The sequence below is a fragment of the Loxodonta africana genome, chromosome 15 (assembly GCF_030014295.1).
Source record: "Loxodonta africana isolate mLoxAfr1 chromosome 15, mLoxAfr1.hap2, whole genome shotgun sequence".
Lineage (NCBI taxonomy): Eukaryota > Metazoa > Chordata > Mammalia > Proboscidea > Elephantidae > Loxodonta > Loxodonta africana.
Window position 1 is genome coordinate 28,609,859 of NC_087356.1, and position 13,828 is coordinate 28,623,686.

The 13,828-nt window shown below is 39.0% G+C and overlaps 1 protein-coding gene across 4 annotated transcripts in view; it reads left to right on the forward strand.

Moving 5' to 3' along the window:
- ALMS1 (ALMS1 centrosome and basal body associated protein) overlaps positions 1-13,828 on the forward strand; it is a 186,013-nt gene that overhangs the window by 160,070 nt on the left and 12,115 nt on the right. For all 4 annotated transcript variants that reach the window (XM_023552778.2, XM_010593652.3, XM_064268731.1 and 1 more), the window contains one exon: positions 12,428-12,548. In XM_023552778.2, the coding sequence (XP_023408546.2) occupies positions 12,428-12,548 (121 nt within the window). The remainder of the gene's footprint in view (positions 1-12,427; positions 12,549-13,828) is intronic.

Sequence of the window (13,828 nt, forward strand, 5' to 3'; positions counted from 1 at the left end):
GAAATCATGGATCAAGTTTGGTAATACCCTGGTAATCGGAAAATAAACAGTTGAAACAGTGCATTTGTTCCTGTTAATTTAAGTTGATAATTATATCCCCATAGCTTTTGCGTGATGAATTGGAACCTTGGCTCTCCTGAAGCCTGTCCATTTTGTGTATCAATTGGAAGCATAAAGAAAGCCTGCACTGACACAAATGACATCAAGTAGTTATCAATAGGAATCTCAATTCAGCCTGCATTGACATAATTATCACAGTCATCTCCCAACTCTGGTTTTTAATTGGAGGCGTAAACAAAGCAAAACTGTTGCACAATTGCCCTTGGCTCAGGAGTTGAATGCAAAACCCTTACCAGATCATCTTAAGTGTAACCAAAAAAAAAAAAAAAAGCTGGTCTGCTTATTTCAGTCCAATATGTCTTATTCAGCGCCAATGTGATCAATGATCATGAGTCACCTTAGTCATGTGTTTGCAAGCATGTGAAGAGACCCTTGCTTCTTGTACACCTCACATTTGAATTTTGCAGCCCGTTTTTATACTAGTACTAGTTAGCCAGTTATGGATTATATTGTACACATTTTTTCAGTTTTTAAATCTAAATCTTAGAACCCTTTAGGATCATGTCAGGAATTAAACACAAGTCCTATACCACCAACTTCAAACTGAAAGTCGTTGCGAGGGCAGAAGAAACGAGCGACAGAGTGACAGTGAAAGAGTTTGAGGCCAGAGAGTCATCCATTCGAGAATGGAGAGAGGAGAAAAAGGAGCTGGAGAAAATGAATCCGCAAAAATGCACATGTTGCAGGCCCAAAGCAAAATGGCCTGGGTTGGAGAACTGCTTGAAAGAGTGTATTATTTCTCCAAGGGAACAAAATCAACCGGTCTCTATTGTCGAAATTCACATCAAAGTGAAGCAATAACAAATGAAAGAGGAATGCCAGATTTTAAAGTGGGTTTCACCCTGGATTTCTAAATTCATGAAAAGGAATGGCCTTTCCATGAGAATGAGAACCACTATAGGCCAGCAAGTTCTGCATGACTGGGAGCAAAAGATGGTCCACTTCTGCTAATTTGTCACCAAAGAAATCTCTAAAGTCAGTATCTCTGCAGTGGACGTAATTAGTATGGATGGGATTCCGATGTCTGTCAACATTACGGCCACCAGGACTGCAGCTCCTTCAGGTGTGAAAACTAGCCATTAGAACCACTGGGCACAAGAGTGCCTGCATCGCGATAGTCCTTGGTTGCACTGTGAATGGAGTGGAATTAAAGCTGATGGTGATTTTCAAGAGAGTTACCATGCCCCGTGAAAAACTGCCCACCAATGTGGTGGTTCATTGTAATAAGGAGGGATGGATGGAGTGTGATCTTATGAAAGTATGGGTAGATAAATGTTACAGGGCCAGGCAGGGGGTATTTCTTTTGAAGAAGTCTTTACTAATTTTCGACACGATGTCTGCTCACAAAGAAAAAAAAGCTCAAATTACCTTAACTCGTGCCCGTATAGCAGTCATAGCTGGTGGCCTTAGCTGCAAGCTGCAGTCGCTAGATGTAGTGGTCAATCACATGTTCAAGACTTTTGTGAGAAGAGAGCTGGATGGATGGATGGATGCGGTCTGGGATTCATGAGCTCACACCATCAGGATGCCCGAACCAGGCAACGTTTACAGGAGTCCGCAAGTAGGTGGCTTCTGCCTGGGGGAAAATAACCCCGGAAACCATCCACAATGGCTTCAGAAAGACTGGGGTTGTGTACTAGCAGAATACCAATGATGAAAATGACATCAAAGGCAGTGATGGTGACGACATCGGTTCAGAAGTCATAGAAGATCATCTACAGGCAGCTCTGGGATACTTCAATGATGATGGTTACAAGGGATCGAATTTTGAAGGGTCCCGGAAGTCTGATGATGATGATAATGAATGAATAAACTAAAATGGCCTATTTTAAGATAAAAATGCAGTTTCTTCCGGTGACTTTGTTGGTTTCAAAGACATTAATTATCAAAGATTATGATTCTGTTTAAGATTTATGAAAGCAGTAAAATAGAAACAATTTCTTGTAGTTTTAGGCCTAGGATCATTTCTTACTGATTTCTAGCTCTTTGTGCGTTCATACTCTTTGGTTTCAGCTTGGCATCCTATTTCCCTTACAAACCCATTCAGTTCATCACTGGTTGCACTCAGTTTAGGAAGATACCTACTTTAAATGAAGTTTCCATGAGATCAGTTTTATCCCAGCAACATTTAGTTTGTTGAAAAAAAAAATCGAAATTGAAGTCAGCAAAATGTAAAAAAATACTAGTATGATGAACTTACGAAAAAAACGTGCAGGAGTGTTTCCCAGTTTACAAAAAACTTACAAGGCATGTGTTATTTGTGTAAAATATGGTAGTCATCCTAGTGGAGGTGAAGTGCTGTCTCATTGCGGTTTTGATTTTCATTTTTTCGTGTGCTTATTGGCCATATGTGTGTCTTTGGAGAAATGCCTGTTCAGATCCTATGCCCATTTTTAAATTAGATTGTCTTATTATTGAGTTGTCTGAGTTTTGTTTTTTGTGTTCTGAATACAAGTCCCTTATTAGGTGTATGATTTTCAAACTTTTCTTTCTGTGGGTTGACTATATTAATGTTATCATTTGTAATACAAAGTTTTTAATTTTGATGTCCAATTTATCAATTTCTTCTTCTGTTACTAGTGTTTTTCATGTCGTATCTTTTGTGATCTTAAGAAATCACTGCCTAAGCCAAGGTCATGAAGATTTACTCCTGTGTTTTCTTCTAAAAAGTTTTATAATTTTAGCTGTTACATTTAAGCCTATGATCAATTTCAAGTTAATTTTTGTATATGGTATGAGGCGGGGGGTACAGCTTCATTCATTTGTATGAACCTTATTGTCCCAGCATCATTTGTTGAAAAGACTGTTCTTTTCCCCCATTGGATTGTCTGGGCACCCTTGTCAGTACTCAGCTGATGATAAGTGTTAAGGGTTTATTATCACTGGACTCAGTTTCATTCCATTGATCTGTATAAGTATATCCTTATGCCAGTTCCATATCGTCTTAATTGTTGTAGCTTTGTGGTAAGTTTTGAAATTGGAAAGTGTGAGTGTTCCAACTTTCTTTTGCTTTTTCAAGATTATTTTGGCTATCGTCATTTAAACCCATATAAGTAGATCTTAAAAGAGCACAGTGCTCAAGGCAGAGATTTTTTTTATTGTGCTTTAAGTGAAAGTTTACAATTCAAGTCAGTTTCTCATACAGAAACTTACACGCACATTGTTATGTGACCTTAGTTGCTCTCCCTCCTCTCCACACTGTATTTCTTGTGTCCATTTAGCCAGCTCCTGTCCCCCTCTGCCTTCTCAACTGGCCTCCGGACAGGAGCTGCCCACTTAGTCTCATGTGTCTACTTGAGCTAAGAATCACACTCCTCATCAGTATCATTTTATGTCTTATAGTCCAGTCTAATCTTTGGAGAGTTGGCCTTGGGAATGGTTTTAGTTTTGGGCTAACAGAGGGTACAGGAACCATGTCTTCTGGGGTCTCCTCAGTCTCAGTCATACCATTAAGTCTGGTCTTTTTACTAGAATTTGAGCTCTGCATCCCACTTTTCTCCTGCTCCATTCGGGACTCTGTTGTGTTCCCTGGCCGGGCAGTCATTGGTGGTACCTGGGCACCATCTAGGTCTTCTGGTCTCAGGCTGATGGAGTCTCTGGTTTTTGTGGCCCTTTCTGTCAAGACAGACATTCTTTACTAAAAAAAAACAGAACAAACCCATTGCCGCCGAGTCAATTCCAACTCATAGCGACCCTATAGGACGGAGTAGAACTGCCCCATAGAGTTTCCAAGGAGCACCTGGTGGATTTGAACTACTGACTTTTTGGTTAGCAGCTGTAGCACTTAACCACTATGCCACCAGGGTTTTCTCAGATTTTGGCATTTAGCATAGCCAAGAAAAAAATACAAAAGATTTCTGTAACATTGTTAACAAACTTGATTTAAAGTATCTGTATGAAACTTCGTTCTCTAAAAACAGCATACACAGTTCCAAATGCCCATGAAATGCCTACAGAAATGAATTGTACATTAGCCAGAAGGTTGATAAAGTCCTAAAAGTATAAATTTTATAAGCCCATATTCTCTAACCATAATACACCGAAGTTGAAACTTAACAACTATAATATTTTTAATTTAACATAAAAACTTAACAGTGCCATTCTAAATAACTTCTGGGTTATAAAAATTCAAGGTAGAAATTGTAGAACTTTTCTTTTTCATGTGAAGACAGAAGAAGCACATGTCAAAACGATGAGCTGTGGCTAAATCTATATTTAGAGGAAAATATATAGCTTTAAATTGTATTTTTGTTGAACAAGAACAGTTGGAAGAAAGCGTTCTAATCTGGAAAAACTAACAAAATAAGCAAAGGAAATGGTAAGAAGGAAAATATATGAATTAATAAATCAGTCCCCAAAATTCATCAGTATAACCAAGATCTTCTTTCAAAAGTTCAATAGACCAATTTCTGATTATTCTAAGAGCTCAGCATTAGTGATATGAAAGGATATAATCATAGATAAGAGGTGATTTTCTTTAAAAAAAAAAAAAAAACTTAGTGTTCAACTTTGTTGTTTTTAGGCGCCTTCGAGTTGCTTCCAACTCATAACGACCCTATATACAACAGAACAGAACACTGCCCAGTCCTGCTCCATCCTCACAGTCGTTGCTGTGCTTGAGCCCATTGTTGCAGCCACTGTGTCAATCCATCTCCTCAAGGGTTCTCTTTTCTGCTGACTGTCTACGAAGTATGAAGTCCTTCTCTAGGGACTGGTCCCTCCTGATGACATGTCCAGAGTATGTGAGAGAAGTCTTAACCATCCTCGCTTCTAAGGAGCATTCTGGCTATACTTCTTCCAGGACAGATTTGTTCCTTCTTCTGGCAGTCCACAGTATATTCAATATTCTTTCCCAACACCATAATACAAAGGCATCAGTTCTCCTTCGGTCTTTCTTATTCATTGTCCAGCTTTTGCATGCCTATGAGGCTATTGAAACTTTAAGCTACTATATTTTAGGCTAGTAGTATATTTTGAAATCTAGATTAGGTGGATGATTTCAAGGAAAATAGAAATTTTAAAAATAGACCAAGAAGTTTTAAAACCAAATAGATCCCTAACAAACTGAAAGACTTCAACAATGCACAGTCCACTCTGCCCCTAACCACGTGCCCTCCAGAGAAGTTGCACAAATCTATGTTCCCACCAACAAAATTTAAGTACGTTCCTTCATTCCCTTGCCAACTCTGGGTATTATCAATCTTGTAAATATTTGATACTCTGATGTGTGGAAAAGTTTAGTGTTGAGTTTCATATTTTTAACATTAGGTTTCAGGGTGTACAACTTACATTTCTTATTTTAGGAATAGCCTTTTTATATCCTTTGTCCCTTTTTCTCTGGAGGTTTTTCTATTAACTTTAAAGCATTAATCATGTTGCTTAATTTTTATATAGTCAGATTCTTTCTTTCTTTCCTGCTAAAAAAGATATTCCCAACCTCAAGATTATAAAATATATTCTCTTGTTTTTCTTTTAATACTTTTTTGGGGAGGTGGGGCAATGTATTTAAGCTTATGTGTGGTCAGGTATAATTTTGTTTTTAAATAGCTAATTGACAACAGATTTTTTTAATAAGAAAGTTATAGTCCGAAATTAATGTATTCAAAAAAATCTGTTTTAAAATCAATAAGGCTTGGTAATGAGTTGACATGACTCCTTTAAAATAACTGAAATAACTGTTGAAATAGAGAAATCTGAGGAGGAAACAATTCTGGCCAAAGTATGAAGAAAGTACTTTTATTTATAAAACATGAAGTTAGATCAGAACATCCAAATGAAAATGTATAACAAGCATGGGTATATCTGGACCTCATAAGTATATCATTACTGGAATTAGGATTTTAAAGTCATCCACGTAAAAGTGATCATAATCCTTGTAGATATTAAAGCCAAGAAGAAGGATTTTGGAGAGAATGCGGGGGGGGAGGGGGGAGAGGACCACTTCCAGACCATAATTTTAAAAACCTGATAGAAACACCTTTGGGACCCATGTCATCTGGTTCTGCCACCCTCTACAAGACTTTCGTGATGATTCTTCAACCATATGGGTTTTCCCATATCTTAATGGAGGACTTTAGCTCATGGTTCATTTTCTTTCTCTCTACCCCAAGCCCTGCCGTTTTTGGGAAAACTTTACTATTGTGCTGTTAGAGTTTCTTGACTTCAAGCCTAACGGCCTGTGCCTCCACTGCATGTTAGCCCTTCACTCTCAAGACCATGCTTTGGATTTTGGCATCACCCAGAATTGTCCCATCTCTGCAATCGCTGTTCATTCATACACCAGAAGGATTTCCAAGAATCTGCTATGCAGACACAGTGCATTTTTGGTCCTCTGGGGAGGACTTTTCATGGTGTTTAATGTGCCATACTTGCAGAAATAGATCACCAGTTCTGATTTGCTAAAGGTGAATAATAGCACCAGAATTCCTGCTCTTGTAAGCTTTTATCTTGTTTCTAGGAATTGTATTTCCAAAAAAAAAATTTTTTTTTTTTTTGGACACTTTGTGATTGTGTCACTCCTTATTAATTAGTAAATTTTATTGCAACTGCAGTTGCCAGTTTCATCGGCATATGTCTGAAGACTTTGGTGCTATAAACTATCTAATTTTGACTCTGGTTATCTTATCGGTGTGTATGTCTGGTCCTAAATTTAAGGGGTTGTAAATGAATTAGTGTAAACCCATTACTCTGAAGGAAAAGTATCTCCCAGCAGCATCTGGCTGGCAGAAGCTCAGCGGTAACAATCTTCCTACATGAAGATAGCCATGTAGGGCTGCATAAGAAAATATGGCCTTTTTCCTATGTTTGATAAGTTTTCCTAAGCTCAACTTCGACCAAAAAGGTAATTTTCTACTTGGACAGCTTTTATTTTTTGGACCTATTTGATGGTATCTTTGATCAATAAATATGGAAATGAATCTCACCTAGATTTTAATTAAAGTAAACCAAAAACCAAACCCATTGCTGTCGAGTCTGTTTCAACTCATAATGACTCTATAGGACAGGGTTTCGAAGGCTGTAAATCTTTACAGAAGCAGACTGCCACATCTTTGTCCTGAGGAGCGGCAGGTGGGTTTGAACCATCAACCTTTCAGTTAGTAGCTGAGTGCTTAACCACGGTACCATCAGGCCTACAAAAAGCCTGGCACATCTCTGAGATGGTGGCTTTTACTTCCTTTTCCCAGTGTTGTCAAATAAGGCATCAGCACTTGAGTTAACTCTCATAATAATAGGAATTAGAAACTGCTGACCAGCATGTATCTCCTTCCCAGACTGTGCAACAGAGAGCTTCAGCAGCTTCAGTTAACTTGTAGTTGCATCAGTCTTTATGTGCTAGCCCCAGGGCAGAGAGCTGAGTGAGCTAATCCACATCCCCTGAGGGACGAAGAGATGCCTAGGACTCAGGGGACTAAGGAAGGTGGGCTGTCGTGGTTTACTGGCAGCATCTGTAAATGAATTCATCAAAGAAAAATAATCCATGGTGAGTCTTTAAAACGAAATGTCAGATATCAGTTCGGGCCCGTGCATTGTGATTACAGCTGTTTATCTGTTTGAAGCCGACGTTGCAGGACAGGATTGCATGATTCTAACAGTTTGCACTTACCTCTGGCCTGAAAGTATAGTGCCGCGTTACACCTACGGTGTCCAAAGCCCACGTTTTTGTTAGGAAGCACACTGGGATTGTCTGTTCTTTACTATATGAAAGTGACACTGTTAACCACCTTCCATTGTTCCTATATCCCTGTATTCACCAGTACAGAAAATGTAGAACCCTAGAGTGATACGCTTTTTTCCTCCAAATAAGCCTTCATAACCTGCATTTATTTCAGTTTGCATACATGAATAAACACGTATTTTAAAGTTTTGTGGAGATATTTCACATACCATAAAATTCAGCCATTTAAAGTACACAGTTCTGTGGTTTTTAGTATATTCACCGAATTGTATAACCATTATCCCATCTAATTTCAAAACAAAAAGAAACCCTATACACAATAGCAGCCACCTCAAACTCCCCCAAACTCCTGCCCATGGCCCAGCCCCCATGTGACCACCAGTCTACTTTCCATCACTATGATTTGCTGATTCTGGACATTTCATATAAATGGAATCATACAATGTAGCCCTGGTGGCACAATGGTTAAGAGCAAGTTTGCTAACCAAAAGGTCAGCAGTTCAAATCCATTAGCCACTCCTTGCAAACCCTATGGGGCAAGTTCTACTCTGTCCTATAGGATGGCTATGAGTTGGAATCAGTTTGGCTTTTTGGGAATCATATGATATGTGGTCTTTTGTGACTGGCTGCTTTCACTTAATGTTTTCAGGGTTTATACCTATTGTAGCATGTATCAGTTCTTCATTCCTTTTTCTTGCCACATAATATCCCATTGCACCACATTTTATTTCCCATTCATCAGATAATGGACATTTGAGTCGTTTGCACTTTTTTGGCTATTATGAACAAAGCTGGTTGCTGTGATCATATATAAATTTTTGTGTGAAAATAAGTTTTTCTTTCTCTTATGTATGTCCCTAGGAATGGAATTACTGGGTCACGTGGTAACTCACATTGTAAATCGTGTGTTTAACCATTGGAGGGACTAACAGACTATTTTCCAAAGAGACTGTACTGTATTGCATTCCCACCACATCCTCCTCAACACTTAGCTGTTCTAAAGTATTTGATAAACACATTTTTTTGAGAGTGGATTTTTATTCATGGACAATTTTCTTTTTTTTAAATACTTTTATGGGCAGGAATTACTTAATCAAGAAGAGGGATTTGAACTAGAAATGGAAACACACCCAGGCTCCCCCATCTAATCAGACGTAAGCTTGTGTTTTTCCACATCTCATGGTGCATATCCCAGCTGGCTGTGTACTTTGAAAGTGCAGGAGGTTTACAGACTCTCAGGATTGGAAGGGACCATCAGAGATGTTTGGGTCATACCTGCTGCCATCACATCAACACCTCGACTACCTCTGCTTCAAAGCTCCACCACTTGTTCGCTGCTGTTGGGGCAGCTGATTCCATTTGTCTGCATCACCAGTTATCAAAGTTTTTAACTTAAAAAGATCCAAAATCTGCCTACATTAGAAATCCTAGCCCTCTCCCCAGTTCAGCTTTCTGAAGGCACAGAAAATGGGTTTAATTTCCACCTCTCAGGTCATTCCCTGAAGGGTTTTCTCTCAGGCCTTCACTCTTTGAGCCATTTCTCACAGGTCATAGTTTCCACTCTCTCATTTCCTAATTTGGCAGCTTTCTTGGGTCTGTTGTGTTTTAGGTATGTCCATTTGAACCCTCCATGTTGTAGTTCACGTGGTGTCGAGCACACTCTGGATAGACATTCCTATGGCCTAACGTTTTTTATTCTCAGTGACTTCAACAGAGCCATTAAATCTACACTGCCACACCCTTTCTGTATATGTTTTGTTTTGTTCTCATTTTTTAAACTGTTTATACAATCACAATGTACAAAATTGAAGATGTATGAAAGAGCATTTGGTAAAGAATGTCCCTCCCACTCCTACCCCCAGGCATCCAGTTCTCCTTTCCAGAGGCAGTGAGCGTCACCAGTTTCTTGTGTGTACTTACAGAGATTATTTTTAACAGCTTTACTGAAGTATAGATACCATAAAATACATCCATTTTAAGTGTACAATTCAGTTGTTTTTAGTAAATTTAGAGTTGTATAATCTTTACCACTATCCAGTTTTAGGACATTTCTGTCATCCCAGAAAGATGCCTTTTTTGCAGGTCAATCAATCCATGTTTCCAACCTCAGGCAGCCACTAATCTGTTTTTCTGCCTTTTCTAGACACTGCCTGTAAATAGAATTATATAATACGTAGTGTTTTGCTGTTTTGCATCTGGCTTCTTTTGCTGAGCATAATGTTTTCAAGGTTCCTCCATGTTGTATGTATCAGTAGGGTTTTGGGTTTTTTTTTTTTTTTTTAATTGCTGAATAATACTCCGTTGTGTGGATATACCACATTTTGTTTATCCATTTACTAAGTTGTGGGCATTTGGACTGTTTTACTTTTTGGATAATATGAATAATGCTGCTATGAATATTCCTGTGAAAGTCTTTTTGTGGACCTATGTTTTCATTTCTCTTGGGTATGTACCTAGGAGTAGAATTGCTGGATCATACGGTAAGTTTATGTTTAACTTTTTAAGAAACTGCCAAACTGTTTTCCAAAGTGGCGATTCCATTTGACATGACCACCAGCAATGTATGAAGAGCATTCCGGTTTCTCCACATTCTTGTCAACACATGGTATTTTTTGTCTTTTTGATTATAGCCATCTTAGTGGATGTGAAGTGGTATCTCATTAGGGTTTTGATTTGCATTTTCCTAATGACCAATGATGTTGAGCATCTTTTCATGTACTTGTTGCCACTCATATCTTCGTCCTGCCTAATGCACAGGGCTTTACAAATATCCTTCTAACCATCCTTTTGTTTGATTTGGCCTGTTATTCCTGTTATTATTTGGGATGCTGACGGCCATTTAGGCTAGATGTGCATTGTATGTAAATTACTAGATGCACACTGTATGCAAATTTTCCTGCCTTGCGTATCTCCAAGACATTGATATAAAATGTCAAATAGGACTAGCCAGATGCAGACGCAGTGCCTGGCACACAGTAGATTCTTTGTAAATATTTGGTGATGAATGTAAGATGTACCACTCCATAGAGGGCCCTGTCTGTGTTGTCGGTAATATTTGGGTAAGGTTGGTTCCACCAGTTATGGTTCTGCCAACTTATCATTCAGCCCATATAACTCCATCTAACCCTCAGAGATGCCCTGAGAAGCTTTTCTTTTTGTTCAAATCTAGATGTACTCTACTTCACATTGTTTTGATCTGCCAGTCAAGGGAGAACAAGGCTAGCCTGGCAGATTCATCCTGCCGTATTCAGCCCTGGCTAAAATTTGCTGATCTTCTCTTTGACTTCCAGATGCTTGCAAGTTAGCAGATTGATGATCCATTCTGGGATTGCAGAAGCCATCAGTATCAAACCCACCAGTTTGCAGTATTTACCTTATCTACCTTTCAGAAAATCAGAACATTTCCTGTCTCCAGATATCTAACATAGCTTCTCTTCCTGCAAGATTCTGTTAACGTTTCTTGAGGACTCTGGAATATAGTTCATCTATTTAAGAGGAAGTGGGCAGTGATGATTCAGTGGTAGAATTCTCGCCTTCCATGCCGGAGACCCAAGTTCAATCCCTGGCCAACGCACCTCATGCGCGGCCACCTCCTGTCTTGTCAGTGGAATCTTGCATGTTGCCATGATGCTGTACAGGTCTCAGACTAAGACGGGCTGGGAAGAAAAGCCTGGTAATCTGCTTCCAAAAATCAGCCAGTGAAAACCCTGTGGATCACAACGATTGGATCCGCAGCCGATCATGGGGATGGCACAGGACTGGGCAGTGTTTTGTCCCTTTGTACATGGGGCTGACTCGGCAGCTAAGAAAAACAGTTAAGGGGAGCAGATAATCTCAGTTTCCTCACCTGACTTGGGCTTCAGTTTACCTCTACCAAACTAGCTTGAGTAGAAAATCAAAATATAGATGTCCAGGCCCCTCCCTGGAGATCCAATTCATTGTTCTCAGGTAGGACACCTCAGGAGATTTTTATGATCAGGCAAGTTTAAGAGAGAGAGTTTTATGCTGTATTCTACTATATTCTGATAACCTTTTCCTAATCCACCAGCATTCCACGGTCAGCTTCCATCTTGCCCTTCATTGCTCTCCTCACTCTGAACGTAGCTCACGAGGCCTTTAGGGCTCTTTGATGAGTTTTTTTTGCAATATGCCACTCATTCAGAACTTCTCACGGGGCCTTCAGCCCCTTCTGTTTGTCCTCATGTAAGTGTCTGATTTTATCAGAGAGCACTTTCTTCAGTGCATCAGTTTCTTTAGCTATTCCTAGTCCTCTTTATCGCTCAACAAAATTATATGCAGGTGTCAAGTCAGAATTTCACTCTGAGGACCCACCTAGCTAATCTTTGGCTAGCATCCTCGTCAGAGGCTTTTAGGCCCTGGAAGCATTCTCAGCTTTTTTGTTTTACCTTCTTAGAAGAGCTCAGTCCTTTATCCAACTTGACAACAGCATTCTCCTCCCTATCACAAGCTCTATGGCGGCACATTCACATGGTTGCAAGCATCCTCACAATGTCAGTTCAGCTTTTTGAATGGGATTAGAAAGGGCTCTTGGGAACTTGCAGGTTTTGTTATCCTATGAGTAACTGCTATTGTTTGCAGATAAAGATAACAGGGTCACTTTTGTTTTTCCAGGTGGGAGAACATATGATTTCTTCTGATTCTCTTTCATCTTCTGCTAGTAGTTTCTGGAGCTCAAGCCCTATCCTTTGCAGCAAGCAAAATGTACAGATGTTAAACAAGGGTGTCCAAGCAGGTAAGTGATTTGAATTTAAACTTCCCCATTGAAATACAAATAAGTTCTTAAACATATGAGAAGATAACTCAACCTCACTCATAAAAAGGAAATGAAAACTAAAATTATACCCAAATGCCATTTTTTACCCATCAGTTGGCAAAAATCCAAGTTTTATAGCAAGTATGTGGGCAAGAGTATAGGGAAATGGGTACTCTTGTAAATTCTCATACACTCACAAATTGGTACAACCCCTGAGTTTGTCAATATCTCTCAATTACTTTGACCCAGCACTTTCACTTTTTTAATTTAGTTTGTAGGCATACTGTGCATATGTGAAATTTAGCCTACAGTTGTATATGTGAGTCTGTGCAAAATGAGAATTATACAGCGTTAACCATTGCAGTGTTGTTTGTCATAGCACAAGATCAAAATCAACTTAGGTGTCCATCAGTAATTGAACGGTTAAATAAATTATTGCACACCCATATAAGGAGATCCTACACAGCATGAAGAAAGCTCTCTCTGTACTGATATGGAAAGGTATATAATCAAGAAGAGAAAAGCAAGAGGCAAAACAGTGTTTAGCCTGCTACTAAAAAATAGGAGGGAGGAGAATTGCTTGAATATGTGGAAGAAGTTATCTAGAATCATACATGGTTGTGAACTGAATGAATGGAGAACAAGGTTGAGAAAGGAGACTTTTCACTTTATGCCGTTCTATACCTTTTGGTTTTATAAAACAAAAATAAACTTCTGCCTTGATTTTTTTTTTTTTTCACCCTCAAGTCTTCATCTTTGCCTCTTTCAACCTCTCCCTTATCTGGGTGACTGCCAGTAGCACCATAAGTATTACTGCCTTTCTCATTTGGGGTACAAACTTCAGTCTCTGTACCTACCCATTGAATCTGTTGCAGAGAAAAACTTAAACACTTTGAAGTTAAAACAGAGAGGTTTATGAAGGATTCAAAACAATTGCATTTGGGGAACTGTGTAGCCCAATGAAAATGGAGCCATGTAGTGCCGGGGCAGTTTTGTTATATAAGTATTCTTACAGGGTAAAAAGAGAAACTAAACCGTAGGGAGGGTAGTTACAGGAAAATCAGTGAATATTGTAATAATCACACTCTGGTTATTGATTATTAATAGTATAATTAGTGATTACAGATAGTGTCACAGAATGCTTAGATCATGGTCACTAGATGCTTACATGTAGTTTCTTTGTCTTGCAAGAAGAAAAAATAACCATGCTGGCAACAGCACCCAGACAGCAGTCTTCCGGAGTACAGGTGTTTTGAGGG